The 23,507-nt window shown below is 34.2% G+C and overlaps 1 protein-coding gene across 1 annotated transcript in view; it reads left to right on the plus strand.

Annotated features, from left to right (window-relative positions):
- Nucleotides 1-2,263: 2,263 nt before the first annotated feature.
- Nucleotides 2,264-23,507, plus strand: part of LOC144359590 (neuronal acetylcholine receptor subunit alpha-10-like) — a 53,383-nt gene continuing 32,139 nt past the window's right edge. The window contains exon 1 of the mRNA XM_085498743.1: nucleotides 2,264-2,402. Coding sequence (XP_085354869.1) covers nucleotides 2,324-2,402 — 79 coding nt within the window. The 5' untranslated portion in view covers nucleotides 2,264-2,323. The remainder of the gene's footprint in view (nucleotides 2,403-23,507) is intronic.

Below are 23,507 nucleotides of genomic sequence, written 5' to 3' on the forward strand. Positions count from 1 at the left end.
TTCAATATAATTTTCAATCTGATTCCGTTGATGCCATAGAAAATTCTCCTATATAATTCCCATGCTTATTTTGTCGTATTAAATATTAATTGTAAATACTTTATTGCAATTATTATTATCATTCCCAAGTTATTCCCTGTTGAACAGAAATACGGCTTTTATACCCTTGTTGTTCTACGTCATTGAATCTCGTGTCGATGTCAACGGTTCTACGAAGTCGGAACTATTTTAAGAGAGTCTTAGTTCTCGAAATAAAAAAATAACTAATAGTCATGTTTGTCTTTAAAGGTAGTGAAAGAAACATTCCAACACGGAGACATTTGGTTACAACCCATTTTCAATCAATTAGTGAATGAGTCACCGCTCTACTGAAAACCACGTCCAAACTTCGGAGACGTGTCTTCTGGCAGAGTGACGACGCGCGCGACCATAGGCGCAATATAAAAGCCTACTGTAAGCTGTGGAAAATTTTGTAATTTTTCTGCCTTCGTTAGGAATAACCCAGAAGAGTAACTCAATTTTTGTTCACCGAATAAGCAGTGTGTTTGGCTATGTTCACGAGATAAATTGTGCTTGCACTAAAGTTTGTAAAGCGTGGATCGCCCTAGGCCATGCACTGGCCTTTCAGTTTGGTAGGGGTGTGCGGCCGGGAAGTAAAACCCCAGACCCCATAATAGACCATTTTCACCTCAAAAACCATACTCCATTATAGACCAAATAGTAAGTTTGTATATCCCATTAGAGACATGAATGGATGATCAATCCAAGGGAAATAAAAAATAAGAAACTGCCACAGCATTTTATTTTATTCACAAAATAATTGAAGGAGGAGAACCAGGAATTAATCAGTGGACCAGGAAGTAATCAGTACTTACTTTTCAACACACATTTTTGTCAAGTTTCTTCAACTTGTCAAAATCGTCGGTAAGTGACAAAACTGCAGCACAGTGTAGCTCCACAAAATACAAAACATAGACTATTCTTATTATTTCAAATGCATTTAATGACAATTGAACAGGAAAGATTGTTCACTTTGTTGTTCATACACAAAACAGCGCTTGTTTCCTCTTTTCTACACCCAAACAATTACACTTGTCTAACTGAATCTTTACTCCATAAAATTTAAGGATGAATTCTTAGTTTGGGGAAAACAACAGCATTTGTATATTCCAAATATATTCTTTAGTATTTCAAAATTCAGGTATACAGTATTTATTTATTTGTTTGTTTGTTTGTTTGTTTGTTTGTTTGTTTGTTTGTTTGTTTGTTTATTTCACAAAAAGTAACAAGAAAGAAACCCGTTAACTTAAACTGATATTGGTATTATAGAGAACGTTGACCCATCAAACCTGTTCAGTTATTTTTGCTGAAATTTCACTCATAAATTTACGGCTAGGTTATCCTAGTATTTTTATGTGCATTTTGCAGGTTCGATTAGCGACATATAGTGCAACCGCATTTCATATGTTTGACCATCTTCATATTACTAGGCCCTGCTGAACAACAGCTTTCTTTAATGAATGAAACTAGACGATGGAATTCGACTTCCCTTTGAGTCTGTGGGACGGCCACCCAAAGAGCGATGTTACAAACACTGTGCTACCAGTAACCGGTTATCCTGGTATCTTATTAAATGATACAATTTAAAATATAACCATGCAAAATTTCTCTTAAATTAAGAGTATTACATTCGTGACCCCGCACATTGATACCAATTCTAAGTGTGCTGTAAAACATATATGGGTGTAACATTAACAAATGTTTGCTGTTAACGTCCAGGTCTCCATAATGTATTCACTGGGTGATCCGATCTGAAGCTTCCCAATATATATACAAAACCAGGAATATGAATACATTAATAATTGATGTTGTATTTTGTTTATATTCCCCATTTTTTCTAATATGGAGAATAGTGTATGACTAAATTTATGTATGTCTCAAAATTTCATGATTTTATCAATAAGATAACATCAAATAACATATATATTATTTACTCTTAAGATTCCTCATAGGTTAAGATGATTTCGTACAATAATCTAGCATCCCCGTACAATCCAATACCCTTAAATCCAATGAACAACGCTCGAATGACCAGACAGTAAGCAGACGTCTTTTATAGCAGATCAGCTGTTTTTCACAAAAGCACTCACCCTTTGATAATTTGATATAGCGTAGATTTAAATAAAACTGACGTGTTTACCGCATATTGTTTTGTAGTACTATATATTACCACGACGGTGCATGTGTCCACTGATAGATATTAACGGAATCGTTGTCAGACTAGTACTGCTTATGTAGAGTAGAGCCTTATTTACAGACAGATATGACTCCTTCTGAAACCTCTAATTGGCTTCTATATTTTGCGTCAGCAATGATACTATTAGTGTCATCTACGCCAATCGGTAAGTATCCTATGACTTTTAAGCCATATAACATATGAATGTGTAATCTCCTTCAGTATACATATAACATATGAATGTGTAATCTCCTTCAGTATCAATATAGCAGATGAATGTGTGATCTCCTTTAGTATCCATATAACATATGAATGTGTAATCTCCTTCAGTATACATATAACATATGAATGTGTAATCTCCTTCAGTAGGCATATAACATATGAATGTGTAATCTCCTTCAGTATCCATATTACACATGAATGTGTGATTTCCTTGAGTATCCATATAACATATGAATGTGTGATCTCCTCCAGTATACATATAACATATGAATATTTAATCTCCTTCAGTACCCATATAACATGTGAAAGTGTAATCTCCTTCTCCGGCATCAATATTACAATTTTATGTGTTATCTCCTTCTTCAGTACCCATATTTCACATGAATGTGTGATCTCCTTCTTCAGTACTCATATAACATGTGAAAGTGTAATTTCCTTCTTCAGTATCAATATTACATGAATGTATGAACTCCATCAGTATCCATATTACACATGAATGTGTGAACTCCTTCAGTATTCATATAATATATGAATGTGTAATCTCCTTCAGTATACATATTACACATATTATAATGTGTGATATCCTTCTTCAATATGCATATAACATATACATGTGTAATCTCCTTCTTCAGTATCAATATTATACATGAATGCGTGAACTCCTTCAGTATTCATATATGTGAATGTGTAATCTCATTCAGTATACATATTACACATGAATGTGTGATATCCTTCTTCAGTATCCATATTACACATGAATATGTAATCTTCTTCAGCATTCATATGACACATGAATGTGTGATCTCCTTCAGTATCAGTATAACACATGAATGAGTGATATCTTTCTTCAGTATCCGTATAACACATGAGTGTGTGATATCCTTCAGTATCCATATTACACATGAATATGTAATCTTCTTCAGTATTCATTTGACACATGAATGTGTGATCTCCTTCAGGATCCGTATAACACATGAATATGTAATCTCCTTCTTCAGTATTCATACTACACATAAATATGTAATCCCCTTCTTCACTATCCATATAACATATGAATGCGTAATCACCTTCTTCAGTATTCATACTACACATGAATGTGTAATCCCATTCTTCACTATCCATATAACACATGAATGTGTAATCCCCTTCTTCACTATCAATATAACACATGAATGTATAATCTCCTTCTTCAGTATTCATACTACACATGGATGTGTAATCCCCTTCTTCTCTATCCATGTAACATATGAATGTGTAATCACCTTCTTCAGTATTAATACTACACATGAATGTGTATTCCCCTTGTTTACTATCCATATAACATATGAATGCGTGTATATCGAACAAATCACATACAATTTCCCATTATGGTTACAAAAATATAACAATGAAATTTCGTATAAGGGGTCTTACAATTATCTATTCAAAGAAAAGAGCTACAGAAAAAGAAAGAAGATTCAGAAACTAAATGTTGAAATACTAGCCTTGGAATTGGAATATAACTCGGATCCATCGGAACAGTTGTTGGATAGGCTTGAAGGCAAAAGAAAATCACTAGAAGAAGAATATGACTATATAACGGAAGGGTGTATAATTAGGTCGAGAGCAGATTGCTACGAATTTGGGGAAAAAAATTCAAAATATTTTTTAGGCCTAGAAAAGGCTAACCAGACTAAAATTCAGATAAATAATTTAATTGATATATCAGGAAATATAATACATGGGGAAAAATATTTTATCAGAAATCGGGAAATTTTATTCAGAATTGTTCCGATCAAAAGTTGTGACTGATAATACAAACATTGAGACATTTTTGAACCCATTGAGACTTCCCCATTTAAAAGAATCTGACAAAAATCTTTGTGAGGGTCCAATTACATTGAAGGAAGCTTACCAGGCTCTGCAAAAAATTCCGAATAATAAAACACCGGGGAATGATGGTCTTAGTGCCGATTTTTATAAAACATTTTGGGCTTTGGTGGGACCCTGTGTGGTGAAAGCATTGAATTATGGGTATGAGGTGGGTAAATTATCAATTACACAAAGACAGGCAGTGATATCATTACTCCCTAAAGAAGGAAAGGACCTCAGATACATTAAAAATTGGCACCCCATATCGCTGTTAAATTTAGATTATAAGATTGCGGCTAAATGTGTTGCCTTGAGAGTAAGGAAAGTATTACCCTCCCTTATCTCTGAACTCCAGTCTGCTTTTGTTAAAGGTAGATATATAGGTGACTGTGCACGTCTGATAGATGACCTTATGAACTACACAAAAGACAGGAATATACCTGGAATTTTATTTTGCATTGATTTTGAAAAGGCATTTGACTCTTTGGAATGGCAATACATTTTTGCTGTTCTAAAGAAATATAATTTTGGGGAGTCATTTATTAACTGGATTCATTGTTTCTACTCTGATATCTCAAGTTGTGTAATGAACAAAAGCTTTTCAACTGGGTATTTTAACATGAATCGAGGTGTAAGACAAGGTGACCCTTTATCTCCTGCTTTGTTTATTTTAAGTTTGGAACCTTTACTAAATGCTATATCTGAAAATAATAAAATAAATTGTATTCAGATTGGTCCAAATCAAGTGAAATACACTGCTTATGCAGATGATCTCACCACTTTTGTTAGAGACTTGGCTTCTGCTACGGAACTATTTAGCAAATTGGACTGTTTTAGTGCTGTATCTGGGCTGAGGGTAAATGCGGATAAAACGGAAGCAATGTGGATAGGTAGCTGGAGACACCGAAAAGACGAACCTTTAAAATTAAAATGGTGTTCAGATTGTGTTAAAATTGTCGGTATATATTTTTCATATAACGATGATCTTGCGACTTCAATGAATTGTGAAAAATATCTTGTGTCAGTTGGAAAGCTTTTAAAATTTTGGGTTTGTCGTGATTTATCTTTACTCGGTAAAATACAAGTTATTAGATCCTTAGCTATTTCCAAATTACTGTATACGTTTAACCTTATTTCCGTTCCTAAATCAGTATTAGTTAAACTCAACTCGATGTTTTATAATTTCCTCTGGAACGGTCCTGATAAGATCGCCAGAAACACTGTGATTGGTAATATGTTAAAGGGGGGTTTGGCTATGCCGGATTTATTGAGCATGTGTGTTGGAGCAAAAGCAAATTGGGTTAAAAAGTTTTTTGATAAAAATTACCATCCATGGAAACAAGTTTTTGATTGGTATCTTAATTCGGTAGATGGAGCAAATTTGTTGTTCCAGTGTAATTTTAATAGGGAAATGTTACCGATAAACTTGCCACCCTTTTATGAGTCTGTTCTTCATGCATGGTCGTCAGTAAATTTACATAAACGCCCGGAAAATCTTCAAGAAATCGCAAGTGAGAGTATTTGGAACAATCAAAATGTTATTATTCAAGGAAAATCTATCTTTTATAGGGAATTGTATAACATGGGTATAGTTTATATTACAGATTTATATGATAAGAATGGTAAAATTCTGTCTTGGGATCTATTGGTTAATCGTTTGGAAGGCACGGCAATTTATTTAAAATGGTTTGGTCTTGTGGATGCAATTCCGAAAACTTGGCATATTAAATGTTCTTATGTTGTTAGACCCACTCTCCCGGTAAGTGTTCCTAGTGATGGTAAAATTATAGTTATTAGCATAATGTCTACGAGAATATTTACCCAAATACTAGTTAAAAGGAAATCCCCCCCGAAAAGCGAAATATACTACCAAAATTTGTTTCCTACTATAACTTTAGACTGGAAAAAATTGTATGCACTTCCGTACAAGGTTACAATAGAATCTAAGTCACGTGCATTTTATTGTAAAATTTTGAGAAATGTTCTATATATTAATTTTATTTTATTTAAAATGTCCCCAGCATATGCATCATCTCCCCTGTGTACTTTTTGTAAAAAAAACAGATGAAACTTTACTACATTTATTTGTAGACTGCCAATATTCAAAGGAGCTTTGGGGTAAAATATTTCATAACTGGGGCAAATTTTTAAATCTAGACAGTCTTCCAGATAAACATCAATTACTACTTGGGGATGGAAATTTTAGTACTATTACAAATCAGGTTATATTACTTGCTAAACGGGCTATATACACTGCTAGGTGTCAAGATACCTTACCCAGTTTCATAATATTAAAACATTTAGTGTTGAATATTTATAAAATTGAAAAATATATTGCAACTCGTAAAAATATTATGGAGCATCATGTTAATAAATGGAGTGATTTTCCAGTCGAATAAGTAACATTTTATGTTCTTTACCTTACTCTGATAATTTGTTGTATTTGTGATTGGGTTGTACTTTTAAAAAAACAAAAAACAAACAAAAAACAAAAAAACAAAAAAACACATGAATGCGTAATCACCTTCTTCAGTATTCATACTACACATGAATGTGTAATCCCATTCTTCACTATCCATATAACACATGAATGTGTAATCCCCTTCTTCACTATCAATATAACACATGAATGTATAATCTCCTTCTTCAGTATTCATACTACACATGAATGTGTAATCCCCTTCTTCACTATCCATATAACACTTGAATGTGTAATCCCCTTCTTCACTATTCATATAACACATGAATGTGTAATCCCCTTCTTCACTATCCATATAACACATGAATGTGTAATCCCCTTCTTCACTATCAATATAACACATGAATGTATAATCTCCTTCTTCTGTATTCATACTACACATGAATGTGTAATCCCCTTCTTCACTATCCATATAACATATGAATGTGTAATCCCCTTCTTCACTATTCATATAACACTTGAATGTGTAATCCCCTTCTTCACTATCCATATAACACTTGAATGTGTAATCCCCTTCTTCACTATCCATATAACACTTGAATGTGTAATCCCCTTCTTCACTATCCATATAAACATGAATGTGTAATCCCCTTCTTCACTATCAATATAACACATGAATGTATAATCTCCTTCTTCAGTATTCATACTACACATGAATGTGTAATCCCCTTCTTCACTATCCATATAACACTTGAATGTGTAATTCCCTTCTTCACTATCCATATAAACATGAATGTGTAATCCCCTTCTTCACTATCCATATAACACATGAATGTGTAATCCCCTTCTTCACTATCCATATAACACATGAATGTGTAATCCCCTTCTTCACTATCCATATAACACTTGAATGTGTAATCCCCTTCTTCACTATCCATATAACATATGAATTTGTAATCCCCTTCTTCACTATCCATATAACATATGAATGTGTAATCCCCTTCTTCACTATCCATATAACACATGAATGTGTAATCCCCTTCTTCACTATTCATATAACACATGAATGTGTAATCCCTTTCTTCACTATCCATATAACACATGAATGTCTAGTCCCCTTCTTCACTATCAATATAACACATGAATGTGTAATCCCATTCTTCAGTATTCATATAACTCATAAATGTGTAATCCCTTTCTTCACTATCCATATAACACATGAATGGGTAATCCCCTTCTTCACTATCCATATAACACGTGAATGTGTATTCCCCTTCTTCACTATCCACATAACACGTGAATGTGTAATCCCCTTCTTCACTATTCATTTAACACATGAATGTGTAATCCCCTTCTTCACTATCCATATAACACATGAATGTGTAATCCCCTTCTTCACTATCCATATAACACATGAATGTGTAACCCCCTTCTTCACTATTCATATAACATATGAATGTGTAATCTCCTTCTTCACTATTCATATAAACATGAATGTGTAATTTCCTTCTTCACTATTCATACTACACATGAATGTGTAATCACCTTCTTCACTATCCATATAACACATGAATGTGTAATCCCCTTCTTCAGTATTCATATAACACATGAATGTGTAATCCCTTTCTTCACTATCCATATAACACATGAATGTGTAATCCCCTTCTTCACTATCCATATAACACATGAATGCGTAATCCCCTTCTTCACTATCCATATAACACATGGATGTGTAATCCCCTTCGTCACTATCCATATAACACATGAATGTGTAATCCCCTTCTTCACTATCCATATAACACATGAATGTGTAATCCCCTTCTTCACTATTCATATAACACATGAATGCGTAATCCCCTTCTTCACTATTCATATAACACATGAACGTGTAATGCCCTTCTTCACTATCCATATAACACTTGAATGTGTTATTCCCTTTCTTCACTGTCCATATAACACGTGAATGTGTAATCCCCTTCTTCACTATCCATATAACACGTGAATGTGTAATCCCCTTCTTCACTATTCATTTAACACATGAATGTGTAATCCCCTTCGTCACTATTCATATAACATATGAATGTGTAATCTCCTTCTTCACTATTCATATAAACATGAATGTGTAATCTCCTTCTTCACTATTCATACTACATATGTATGTGTAATCCCCTTCTTCACTATCCATATAACACGTGAATGTGTAATCCCCTTCTTCACTATCCATATAACACGTGAATGTGTAATCCCCATCTTCACTATCCATATAACACATGAATGTGTAATCCCCTTCTTCACTATCCATATAACACGTGAATGTGTAATCCCCTTCTTCACTATTCATTTAACACGTGAATGTGTAATCCCCTTCGTCACTATCCATATAACACATGAATGTGTAATCCCCTTTTTCACTATTCATATAACATATGAATGTGTAATCTCCTTCTTCACTATTCATATAAACATGAATGTGTAATCTCCTTCTTCACTATTCATACTACACATGTATGTGTAATCCCCTTCTTCACTATTCATTTAACACATGAATGTGTAATCCCCTTCTTCACTATCCATATAACACATGAATGTGTAATCCCCTTCTTCATTAGTCATATAACACATGAATGTGTAATCCCTTTCTTCACTATCCATATAACACATGAATGTGTAATCTCCTTCTTCACTATCCATATAACACATGAATGTGTAATCCCCTTCTTCACTATCCATATAACACATGAATGTGTAATCCCCTTCTTCACTATTCATATAACACATGCATGTGTAATCCCCTTCTTCACTATTCATATAACACATGAATGCGTAATCCCCTTCTTCACTATCCATATAACACATGAATGTGTAATCCCCTTCTTCACTATCCATATAACATATGAATGTGTAATCCCCTTCTTCACTATCCATATAACATATGAATGTGTAATCCCCTTCTTCACTATCCATATAACTCATGAATGTGTAATCCCCTTCTTCACTATTCATATAACACATGAATGTGTAATCCCTTTCTTCACTATCCATATAACACATGAATGTGTAATCCCCTTCTTCACTATCCATATAACACATGAATGTGTAATCCCCTTCTTCACTATTCATATAACACATGAATGTGTAATCCCTTTCTTCACTATCCATATAACACATGAATGTGTAATCCCCTTCTTCACTATCAATATAACACATGAATGTGTAATCCCCTTCTTCAGTATTCATATAACTCATAAATGTGTAATCCCTTTCTTCACTATCCATATAACACATGAATGGGTAATCCCCTTCTTCACTATCCATATAACACGTGAATGTGTAATCCCCTTCTTCACTATTCATTTAACACATGAATGTGTAATCCCCTTCGTCACTATTCATATAACATATGAATGTGTAATCTCCTTCTTCACTATCCATATAACACATGAATGTGTAATCACCTTCTTCACTATCCATATAACACATGAATGTGTAATCCCCTTCTTCACTATTCATATAACACATGAATGTGTAATCACCTTCTTCAGTATTAATACTACACATGAATGTGTAATCTCCTTCTTCACTATTCATATAAACATGAATGTGTAATTTCCTTCTTCACTATTCATACTACACATGAATGTGTAATCCCCTTCTTCACTATCCATATAACACATGAATGTGTAATCCCCTTCTTCAGTATTCATATAACACATGAATGTGTAATCCCTTTCTTCACTATCCATATAACACATGAATGTGTAATCCCCTTCTTCACTATCCATATAACACATGAATGCGTAATCCCCTTCTTCACTATCCATATAACACATGGATGTGTAATCCCCTTCGTCACTATCCATATAACACATGAATGTGTAATCCCCTTCTTCACTATCCATATAACACATGAATGTGTAATCCCCTTCTTCACTATTCATATAACACATGAATGTGTAATCCCCTTCTTCACTATTCATATAACACATGAACGTGTAATGCCCTTCTTCACTATCCATATAGCACTTGAATGTGTAATCCCCTTCTTCACTGTCCATATAACACGTGAATGTGTAATCCCCTTCTTCACTATCCATATAACACATGAATGTGTAATCCCCTTCTTCACTATCCATATAAGACGTGAATGTGTAATCCCCTTCTTCACTATTCAATTAACACATGAATGTGTAATCCCCTTCGTCACTATTCATATAACATATGAATGTGTAATCTCCTTCTTCACTATTCATATAAACATGAATGTGTAATCTCCTTCTTCACTATTCATACTACATATGTATGTGTAATCCCCTTCTTCACTATCCATATAACACGTGAATGTGTAATCCCCTTCTTCACTATCCATATAACACGTGAATGTGTAATCCCCTTCTTCACTATCCATATAACACATGAATGTGTAATCCCCTTCTTCACTATCCATATAACACGTGAATGTGTAATCCCCTTCTTCACTATTCATTTAACACGTGAATGTGTAATCCCCTTCGTCACTATCCATATAACACATGAATGTGTAATCCCCTTTTTCACTATTCATATAACATATGAATGTGTAATCTCTTTTTTCACTATTCATATAAACATGAATGTGTAATCTCCTTCTTCACTATTCATACTACACATGTATGTGTAATCCCCTTCTTCACTATCCATATAACACATGAATGTGTAATCCCCTTCTTCATTAGTCATATAACACATGAATGTGTAATCCCTTTCTTCACTATCCATATAACACATGAATGTGTAATCTCCTTCTTCACTATCCGTATAACACATGAATGTGTAATCCCCTTCTTCACTATCCATATAACACATGAATGTGTAATCCCCTTCTTCACTATTCATATAACACATGCATGTGTAATCCCCTTCTTCACTATTCATATAACACATGAATGCGTAATCCCCTTCTTCACTATCCATATAACTCATGAATGTGTAATCCCCTTCTTCACTATTCATATAACACATGAATGTGTAATCCCTTTCTTCACTATCCATATAACACATGAATGTGTAATCCCCTTCTTCACTATCCATATAACACATGAATGTGTAATCCCCTTCTTCACTATTCATATAACACATGAATGTGTAATCCCTTTCTTCACTATCCATATAACACATTAATGTGTAATCCCCTTCTTCACTATCAATATAACACATGAATGTGTAATCCACTTCTTCAGTATTCATATAACTCATAAATGTGTAATCCTTTTCTTCACTATCCATATAACACATGAATGGGTAATCCCCTTCTTCACTATCCATATAACACGTGAATGTGTAATCCCCTTCTTCACTATTCATTTAACACATGAATGTGTAATCCCCTTCGTCACTATTCATATAACATATGAATGTATAATCTCCTTCTTCACTATTCATATAAACATGAATGTGTAATCTCCTTTTTCACTATTCATACTACATATGTATGTGTAATCCCCTTCTTCACTATCCATATAACACGTGAATGTGTAATCCCCTTCATCACTATCCATATAACACATGAATGCGTAATCCCCTTCTTCACTATCCATATAACACATGGATGTGTAATCCCCTTCGTCACTATCCATATAACACATGAATGTGTAATCCCTTTCTTCACTATCCATATAACACATGAATGTGTAATCCCCTTCTTCACTATCCATATAACACATGAATGTGTAATCCCCTTCTTCACTATTCATATAACACATGAATGTGTAATCCCTTTCTTCACTATCCATATAACACATGAATGTGTAATCCCCTTCTTCACTATCAATATAACACATGAATGTGTAATCCCTTTCTTCACTATCCATATAACACATGAATGGGTAATCCCCTTCTTCACTATTCATTTAACACATGAATGTGTAATCCCCTTCGTCACTATTCATATAACATATGAATGTGTAATCTCCTTCTTCACTATTCATATAAACATGAATGTGTAATCTCCTTCTTCACTATTCATACTACATATGTATGTGTAATCCCCTTCTTCACTATCCATATAACACGTGAATGTGTAATCCCCTTCATCACTATCCATATAACACGTGAATGTGTAATCCCATTCTTCACTATCCATATAACACATGAATGTGTAATCCCCTTCTTCACTATCCATATAACACGTGAATGTGTAATCCCCTTCTTCACTATTCATTTAACACGTGAATGTGTAATCCCCTTCGTCACTATCCATATAACACATGAATGTGTAATCCCCTTTTTCACTATTCATATAACATATGAATGTGTAATCTCCGTTTTCACTATTCATATAACATATGAATGTGTAATCTCCTTCTTCACTATTCATTTAACACATGAATGTGTAATCCCCTTCTTCACTATCCATATAACACATGAATGTGTAATCCCCTTCTTCATTAGTCATATAACACATGAATGTGTAATCCCTTTCTTCACTATCCATATAACACATGAATGTGTAATCTCCTTCTTCACTATCCATATAACACATGAATGTGTAATCCCCTTCTTCACTATCCATATAACACATGAATGTGTAATCCCGTTCTTCACTATTCATATAACACATGCATGTGTAATCCCCTTCTTCACTATTCATATAACACATGAATGCGTAATCCCCTTCTTCACCATCCATATAACACATGGATGTGTAATCCCCTTCTTCACTATCCATATAACATATGAATGTGTAATCCCCTTCTTCACTATCCATATAACATATGAATGTGTAATCCCCTTCTTCACTATTCATATAACACATGAATGGGTAATCCCCTTCTTCACTATCCATATAACACATGAATGTGTAATCCCCTTCGTCACTATCCATATAACACATGAATGTGTAATCCCCTTCTTCACTATCCATATAACACATGAATGTGTAATCCTTCTTCACTATTCATATAACACATGAATGTGTAATCCCCTTCTTCACTATTCATATAACACATGAACGTGTAATGCCCTTCTTCACTATCCATATAACACTTGAATGTGTAATCCCCTTCTTCACTGTCCATATAACACGTGAATGTGTAATCCCCTTCTTCACTATCCATATAACACATGAATGTGTAATCCCCTTCTTCACTATCCATATAACACGTGAATGTGTAATCCCCTTCTTCACTATTCATTTAACACATGAATGTGTAATCCCCTTCGTCACTATTCATATAACATATGAATGTGTAATCTCCTTCTTCACTATTCATATAAACATGAATGTGTAATCTCCTTCTTCACTATTCATACTACATATGTATGTGTAATCCCCTTCTTCACTATCCATATAACACGTGAATGTGTAATCCACTTCTTCACAATCCATATGACACGTGAATGTGTAATCCCCTTCTTCACTATCCATATAACACATGAATGTGTAATCGCCTTCTTCACTATCCATATAACACGTGAATGTGTAATCCCCTTCTTCACTATTCATTTAACACGTGAATGTGTAATCCCCTTCGTCACTATCCATATAACACATGAATATGTAATCCCCTTTTTCACTATTCATATAACATATGAATGTGTAATCTCCTTCTTCACTATTCATATAAACATGAATGTGTAATCTCCTTCTTCACTATTCATACTACACATGTATGTGTAATCCCCTTCTTCACTATTCATTTAACACATGAATGTGTAATCCCCTTCTTCACTATCCATATAACACATGAATATGTAATCCCCTTCTTCATTAGTCATATAACACATGAATGTGTAATCCCTTTCTTCACTATCCATATAACACATGAATGTGTAATCTCCTTCTTCACTATCCATATAACACATGGATGTGTAATCCCCTTCTTCACTATCCATATAACACATGAATGTGTAATCCCCTTCTTCACTATTCATATAACACATGCATGTGTAATCCCCTTCTTCACTATTCATATAACACATGAATGCGTAATCCCCTTCTTCACTATCCATATAACACATGGATGTGTAATCCCCTTCTTCACTATCCATATAACATATGAATGTGTAATCCCCTTCTTCACTATCCATATAACATATGAATGTGTAATCCCCTTCTTCACTATCCATATAACACATGAATGTGTAATCCCCTTCTTCACTATTCATATAACACATGAATGTGTAATCCCTTTCTTCACTATCCATATAACACATGAATGTGTAATCCCCTTCTTCACTATCAATATAACACATGAATGTGTAATCCCCTTCTTCAGTATTCATATAACTCATAAATGTGTAATCCCTTTCTTCACTATCCATATAACACATGAATGGGTAATCCCCTTCTTCACTATCCATATAACACGTGAATGTGTATTCCCCTTCTTCAGTATCCATATAACACGTGAATGTGTAATCCCCTTCTTCACTATTCATTTAACACATGAATGTGTAATCCCCTTCTTCACTATCCATATAACACATGAATGTGTAATCTCCTTCTTCACTATTCATATAAACATGAATGTGTAATCTCCTTCTTCACTATTCATACTACACATGTATGTGTAATCCCCTTCTTCACTATTCATTTAACACATGAATGTGTAATCCCCTTCTTCACTATCCATATAACACATGAATGTGTAACCCCCTTCTTCACTATTCATATAAACATGAATGTGTAATTTCCTTCTTCACTATTCATACTACACATGAATGTGTAATCCCCTTCTTCACTATCCTTATAACACATGAATGTGTAATCCCCTTCTTCAGTATTCATATAACACATGAATGTGTAATCCCTTTCTTCACTATCCATATAACACATGAATGTGTAATCCCCTTCTTCACTATCCATATAACACATGAATGTGTAATCCCCTTCTTCACTATCCATATAACACATGAATGTGTAATCCCCTTCTTCACTATTCATATAACACATGCATGTGTAATCCCCTTCTTCACTATTCATATAACACATGAATGCGTAATCCCCTTCTTCACTATCCATATAACACATGGATGTGTAATCCCCTTCGTCACTATCCATATAACACATGAATGTGTAATCCCCTTCTTCACTATCCATATAACACATGAATGTGTAATCCCCTTCTTCACTATTCATATAACACATGAATGTGTAATCCCCTTCTTCACTATTCATATAACACATGAACGTGTAATGCCCTTCTTCACTATCCATATAACACTTGAATGTGTAATCCCCTTCTTCACTGTCCATATAGCACGTGAATGTGTAATCCCCTTCTTCACTATCCATATAACACATGAATGTGTAATCCCCTTCTTCACTATCCATATAACACGTGAATGTGTAATCCCCTTCTTCACTATTCATTTAACATATGAATGTGTAATCCCCTTCGTCACTATCCATATAACACATGAATGTGTAATCCCCTTCTTCACTATTCATATAACATATGAATGTGTAATCTCCTTCTTCACTATTCATATAAACATGAATGTGTAATCTCCTTCTTCACTATTCATACTACATATGTATGTGTAATCCCCTTCTTCACTATCCATATAACACGTGAATGTGTAATCCCCTTCTTCACTATCCATATAACACTTGAATGTGTAATCCCCTTCTTCACTATCCATATAACACGTGAATGTGTAATCCCCTTCTTCACTATCCATATAACACATGAATGTGTAATCCCCTTCTTCACTATCCATATAACACGTGAATGTGTAATCCCCTTCTTCACTATTCATTTAACACGTGAATGTGTAATCCCCTTCGTCACTATCCATATAACACATGAATGTGTAATCCCCCTTTTCACTATTCATATAACATATGAATGTGTAATCTCCTTCTTCACTATTCATATAAACATGAATGTGTAATCTCCTTCTTCACTATTCATACTACACATGTATGTGTAATCCCCTTCTACACTATTCATTTAACACATGAATGTGTAATCCCCTTCTTCACTATCCATATAAGACATGAATGTGTAATCCCCTTCTTCACTATTCATATAACATATGAATGTGTAATCTCCTTCTTCACTATTCATATAAACATGAATGTGTAATCTCCTTCTTCACTATTCATACTACACATGAATGTGTAATCCCCTTCTTCACTATCCATATAACACATGAATGTGTAATCCCCTTCTTCACTATTCATATAACACATGAATGTGTAATCCCCTTCTTCACTATTCATATAACACATGAACGTGTAATGCCCTTCTTCACTATCCATATAGCACTTGAATGTGTAATCCCCTTCTTCACTGTCCATATAACACGTGAATGTGTAATCCCCTTCTTCACTATCCATATAACACATGAATGTGTAATCCCCTTCTTCACTATCCATATAAGACGTGAATGTGTAATCCCCTTCTTCACTATTCAATTAACACATGAATGTGTAATCCCCTTCGTCACTATTCATATAACATATGAATGTGTAATCTCCTTCTTCACTATTCATATAAACATGAATGTGTAATCTCCTTCTTCACTATTCATACTACATATGTATGTGTAATCCCCTTCTTCACTATCCATATAACACGTGAATGTGTAATCCCCTTCTTCACTATCCATATAACACGTGAATGTGTAATCCCCTTCTTCACTATCCATATAACACATGAATGTGTAATCCCCTTCTTCACTATCCATATAACACGTGAATGTGTAATCCCCTTCTTCACTATTCATTTAACACGTGAATGTGTAATCCCCTTCGTCACTATCCATATAACACATGAATGTGTAATCCCCTTTTTCACTATTCATATAACATATGAATGTGTAATCTCTTTTTTCACTATTCATATAAACATGAATGTGTAATCTCCTTCTTCACTATTCATACTACACATGTATGTGTAATCCCCTTCTTCACTATCCATATAACACATGAATGTGTAATCCCCTTCTTCATTAGTCATATAACACATGAATGTGTAATCCCTTTCTTCACTATCCATATAACACATGAATGTGTAATCTCCTTCTTCACTATCCGTATAACACATGAATGTGTAATCCCCTTCTTCACTATCCATATAACACATGAATGTGTAATCCCCTTCTTCACTATTCATATAACACATGCATGTGTAATCCCCTTCTTCACTATTCATATAACACATGAATGCGTAATCCCCTTCTTCACTATCCATATAACTCATGAATGTGTAATCCCCTTCTTCACTATTCATATAACACATGAATGTGTAATCCCTTTCTTCACTATCCATATAACACATGAATGTGTAATCCCCTTCTTCACTATCCATATAACACATGAATGTGTAATCCCCTTCTTCACTATTCATATAACACATGAATGTGTAATCCCTTTCTTCACTATCCATATAACACATTAATGTGTAATCCCCTTCTTCACTATCAATATAACACATGAATGTGTAATCCACTTCTTCAGTATTCATATAACTCATAAATGTGTAATCCTTTTCTTCACTATCCATATAACACATGAATGGGTAATCCCCTTCTTCACTATCCATATAACACGTGAATGTGTAATCCCCTTCTTCACTATTCATTTAACACATGAATGTGTAATCCCCTTCGTCACTATTCATATAACATATGAATGTATAATCTCCTTCTTCACTATTCATATAAACATGAATGTGTAATCTCCTTTTTCACTATTCATACTACATATGTATGTGTAATCCCCTTCTTCACTATCCATATAACACGTGAATGTGTAATCCCCTTCATCACTATCCATATAACACATGAATGCGTAATCCCCTTCTTCACTATCCATATAACACATGGATGTGTAATCCCCTTCGTCACTATCCATATAACACATGAATGTGTAATCCCTTTCTTCACTATCCATATAACACATGAATGTGTAATCCCCTTCTTCACTATCCATATAACACATGAATGTGTAATCCCCTTCTTCACTATTCATATAACACATGAATGTGTAATCCCTTTCTTCACTATCCATATAACACATGAATGTGTAATCCCCTTCTTCACTATCAATATAACACATGAATGTGTAATCCCTTTCTTCACTATCCATATAACACATGAATGGGTAATCCCCTTCTTCACTATTCATTTAACACATGAATGTGTAATCCCCTTCGTCACTATTCATATAACATATGAATGTGTAATCTCCTTCTTCACTATTCATATAAACATGAATGTGTAATCTCCTTCTTCACTATTCATACTACATATGTATGTGTAATCCCCTTCTTCACTATCCATATAACACGTGAATGTGTAATCCCCTTCATCACTATCCATATAACACGTGAATGTGTAATCCCATTCTTCACTATCCATATAACACATGAATGTGTAATCCCCTTCTTCACTATCCATATAACACGTGAATGTGTAATCCCCTTCTTCACTATTCATTTAACACGTGAATGTGTAATCCCCTTCGTCACTATCCATATAACACATGAATGTGTAATCCCCTTTTTCACTATTCATATAACATATGAATGTGTAATCTCCGTTTTCACTATTCATATAACATATGAATGTGTAATCTCCTTCTTCACTATTCATTTAACACATGAATGTGTAATCCCCTTCTTCACTATCCATATAACACATGAATGTGTAATCCCCTTCTTCATTAGTCATATAACACATGAATGTGTAATCCCTTTCTTCACTATCCATATAACACATGAATGTGTAATCTCCTTCTTCACTATCCATATAACACATGAATGTGTAATCCCCTTCTTCACTATCCATATAACACATGAATGTGTAATCCCGTTCTTCACTATTCATATAACACATGCATGTGTAATCCCCTTCTTCACTATTCATATAACACATGAATGCGTAATCCCCTTCTTCACCATCCATATAACACATGGATGTGTAATCCCCTTCTTCACTATCCATATAACATATGAATGTGTAATCCCCTTCTTCACTATCCATATAACATATGAATGTGTAATCCCCTTCTTCACTATTCATATAACACATGAATGGGTAATCCCCTTCTTCACTATCCATATAACACATGAATGTGTAATCCCCTTCGTCACTATCCATATAACACATGAATGTGTAATCCCCTTCTTCACTATCCATATAACACATGAATGTGTAATCCTTCTTCACTATTCATATAACACATGAATGTGTAATCCCCTTCTTCACTATTCATATAACACATGAACGTGTAATGCCCTTCTTCACTATCCATATAACACTTGAATGTGTAATCCCCTTCTTCACTGTCCATATAACACGTGAATGTGTAATCCCCTTCTTCACTATCCATATAACACATGAATGTGTAATCCCCTTCTTCACTATCCATATAACACGTGAATGTGTAATCCCCTTCTTCACTATTCATTTAACACATGAATGTGTAATCCCCTTCGTCACTATTCATATAACATATGAATGTGTAATCTCCTTCTTCACTATTCATATAAACATGAATGTGTAATCTCCTTCTTCACTATTCATACTACATATGTATGTGTAATCCCCTTCTTCACTATCCATATAACACGTGAATGTGTAATCCACTTCTTCACAATCCATATGACACGTGAATGTGTAATCCCCTTCTTCACTATCCATATAACACATGAATGTGTAATCGCCTTCTTCACTATCCATATAACACGTGAATGTGTAATCCCCTTCTTCACTATTCATTTAACACGTGAATGTGTAATCCCCTTCGTCACTATCCATATAACACATGAATATGTAATCCCCTTTTTCACTATTCATATAACATATGAATGTGTAATCTCCTTCTTCACTATTCATATAAACATGAATGTGTAATCTCCTTCTTCACTATTCATACTACACATGTATGTGTAATCCCCTTCTTCACTATTCATTTAACACATGAATGTGTAATCCCCTTCTTCACTATCCATATAACACATGAATATGTAATCCCCTTCTTCATTAGTCATATAACACATGAATGTGTAATCCCTTTCTTCACTATCCATATAACACATGAATGTGTAATCTCCTTCTTCACTATCCATATAACACATGGATGTGTAATCCCCTTCTTCACTATCCATATAACACATGAATGTGTAATCCCCTTCTTCACTATTCATATAACACATGCATGTGTAATCCCCTTCTTCACTATTCATATAACACATGAATGCGTAATCCCCTTCTTCACTATCCATATAACACATGGATGTGTAATCCCCTTCTTCACTATCCATATAACATATGAATGTGTAATCCCCTTCTTCACTATCCATATAACATATGAATGTGTAATCCCCTTCTTCACTATCCATATAACACATGAATGTGTAATCCCCTTCTTCACTATTCATATAACACATGAATGTGTAATCCCTTTCTTCACTATCCATATAACACATGAATGTGTAATCCCCTTCTTCACTATCAATATAACACATGAATGTGTAATCCCCTTCTTCAGTATTCATATAACTCATAAATGTGTAATCCCTTTCTTCACTATCCATATAACACATGAATGGGTAATCCCCTTCTTCACTATCCATATAACACGTGAATGTGTATTCCCCTTCTTCAGTATCCATATAACACGTGAATGTGTAATCCCCTTCTTCACTATTCATTTAACACATGAATGTGTAATCCCCTTCTTCACTATCCATATAACACATGAATGTGTAATCTCCTTCTTCACTATTCATATAAACATGAATGTGTAATCTCCTTCTTCACTATTCATACTACACATGTATGTGTAATCCCCTTCTTCACTATTCATTTAACACATGAATGTGTAATCCCCTTCTTCACTATCCATATAACACATGAATGTGTAACCCCCTTCTTCACTATTCATATAAACATGAATGTGTAATTTCCTTCTTCACTATTCATACTACACATGAATGTGTAATCCCCTTCTTCACTATCCTTATAACACATGAATGTGTAATCCCCTTCTTCAGTATTCATATAACACATGAATGTGTAATCCCTTTCTTCACTATCCATATAACACATGAATGTGTAATCCCCTTCTTCACTATCCATATAACACATGAATGTGTAATCCCCTTCTTCACTATCCATATAACACATGAATGTGTAATCCCCTTCTTCACTATTCATATAACACATGCATGTGTAATCCCCTTCTTCACTATTCATATAACACATGAATGCGTAATCCCCTTCTTCACTATCCATATAACACATGGATGTGTAATCCCCTTCGTCACTATCCATATAACACATGAATGTGTAATCCCCTTCTTCACTATCCATATAACACATGAATGTGTAATCCCCTTCTTCACTATTCATATAACACATGAATGTGTAATCCCCTTCTTCACTATTCATATAACACATGAACGTGTAATGCCCTTCTTCACTATCCATATAACACTTGAATGTGTAATCCCCTTCTTCACTGTCCATATAGCACGTGAATGTGTAATCCCCTTCTTCACTATCCATATAACACATGAATGTGTAATCCCCTTCTTCACTATCCATATAACACGTGAATGTGTAATCCCCTTCTTCACTATTCATTTAACATATGAATGTGTAATCCCCTTCGTCACTATCCATATAACACATGAATGTGTAATCCCCTTCTTCACTATTCATATAACATATGAATGTGTAATCTCCTTCTTCACTATTCATATAAACATGAATGTGTAATCTCCTTCTTCACTATTCATACTACATATGTATGTGTAATCCCCTTCTTCACTATCCATATAACACGTGAATGTGTAATCCCCTTCTTCACTATCCATATAACACTTGAATGTGTAATCCCCTTCTTCACTATCCATATAACACGTGAATGTGTAATCCCCTTCTTCACTATCCATATAACACATGAATGTGTAATCCCCTTCTTCACTATCCATATAACACGTGAATGTGTAATCCCCTTCTTCACTATTCATTTAACACGTGAATGTGTAATCCCCTTCGTCACTATCCATATAACACATGAATGTGTAATCCCCCTTTTCACTATTCATATAACATATGAATGTGTAATCTCCTTCTTCACTATTCATATAAACATGAATGTGTAATCTCCTTCTTCACTATTCATACTACACATGTATGTGTAATCCCCTTCTACACTATTCATTTAACACATGAATGTGTAATCCCCTTCTTCACTATCCATATAAGACATGAATGTGTAATCCCCTTCTTCACTATTCATATAACATATGAATGTGTAATCTCCTTCTTCACTATTCATATAAACATGAATGTGTAATCTCCTTCTTCACTATTCATACTACACATGAATGTGTAATCCCCTTCTTCACTATCCATATAACACATGAATGTGTAATCCCCTTCTTCACTATCCATATAACACGTGAATGTGTAATCCCCTTCTTCACTATTCATTTAACACGTGAATGTGTAATCCCCTTCGTCACTATCCATATAACACATGAATGTGTAATCCCCCTTTTCACTATTCATATAACATATGAATGTGTAATCTCCTTCTTCACTATTCATATAAACATGAATGTGTAATCTCCTTCTTCACTATTCATACTACACATGTATGTGTAATCCCCTTCTTCACTATTCATTTAACACATGAATGTGTAATCCCCTTCTTCACTATCCATATAAGACATGAATGTGTAATCCCCTTCTTCACTATTCATATAACATATGAATGTGTAATCTCCTTCTTCACTATTCATATAAACATGAATGTGTAATCTCCTTCTTCACTATTCA

This window comes from Saccoglossus kowalevskii, chromosome 5 (genome assembly GCF_978046115.1).
Source record: "Saccoglossus kowalevskii chromosome 5, keSacKowa6.1, whole genome shotgun sequence".
In the NCBI taxonomy this organism is placed as follows: domain Eukaryota; kingdom Metazoa; phylum Hemichordata; class Enteropneusta; family Harrimaniidae; genus Saccoglossus; species Saccoglossus kowalevskii.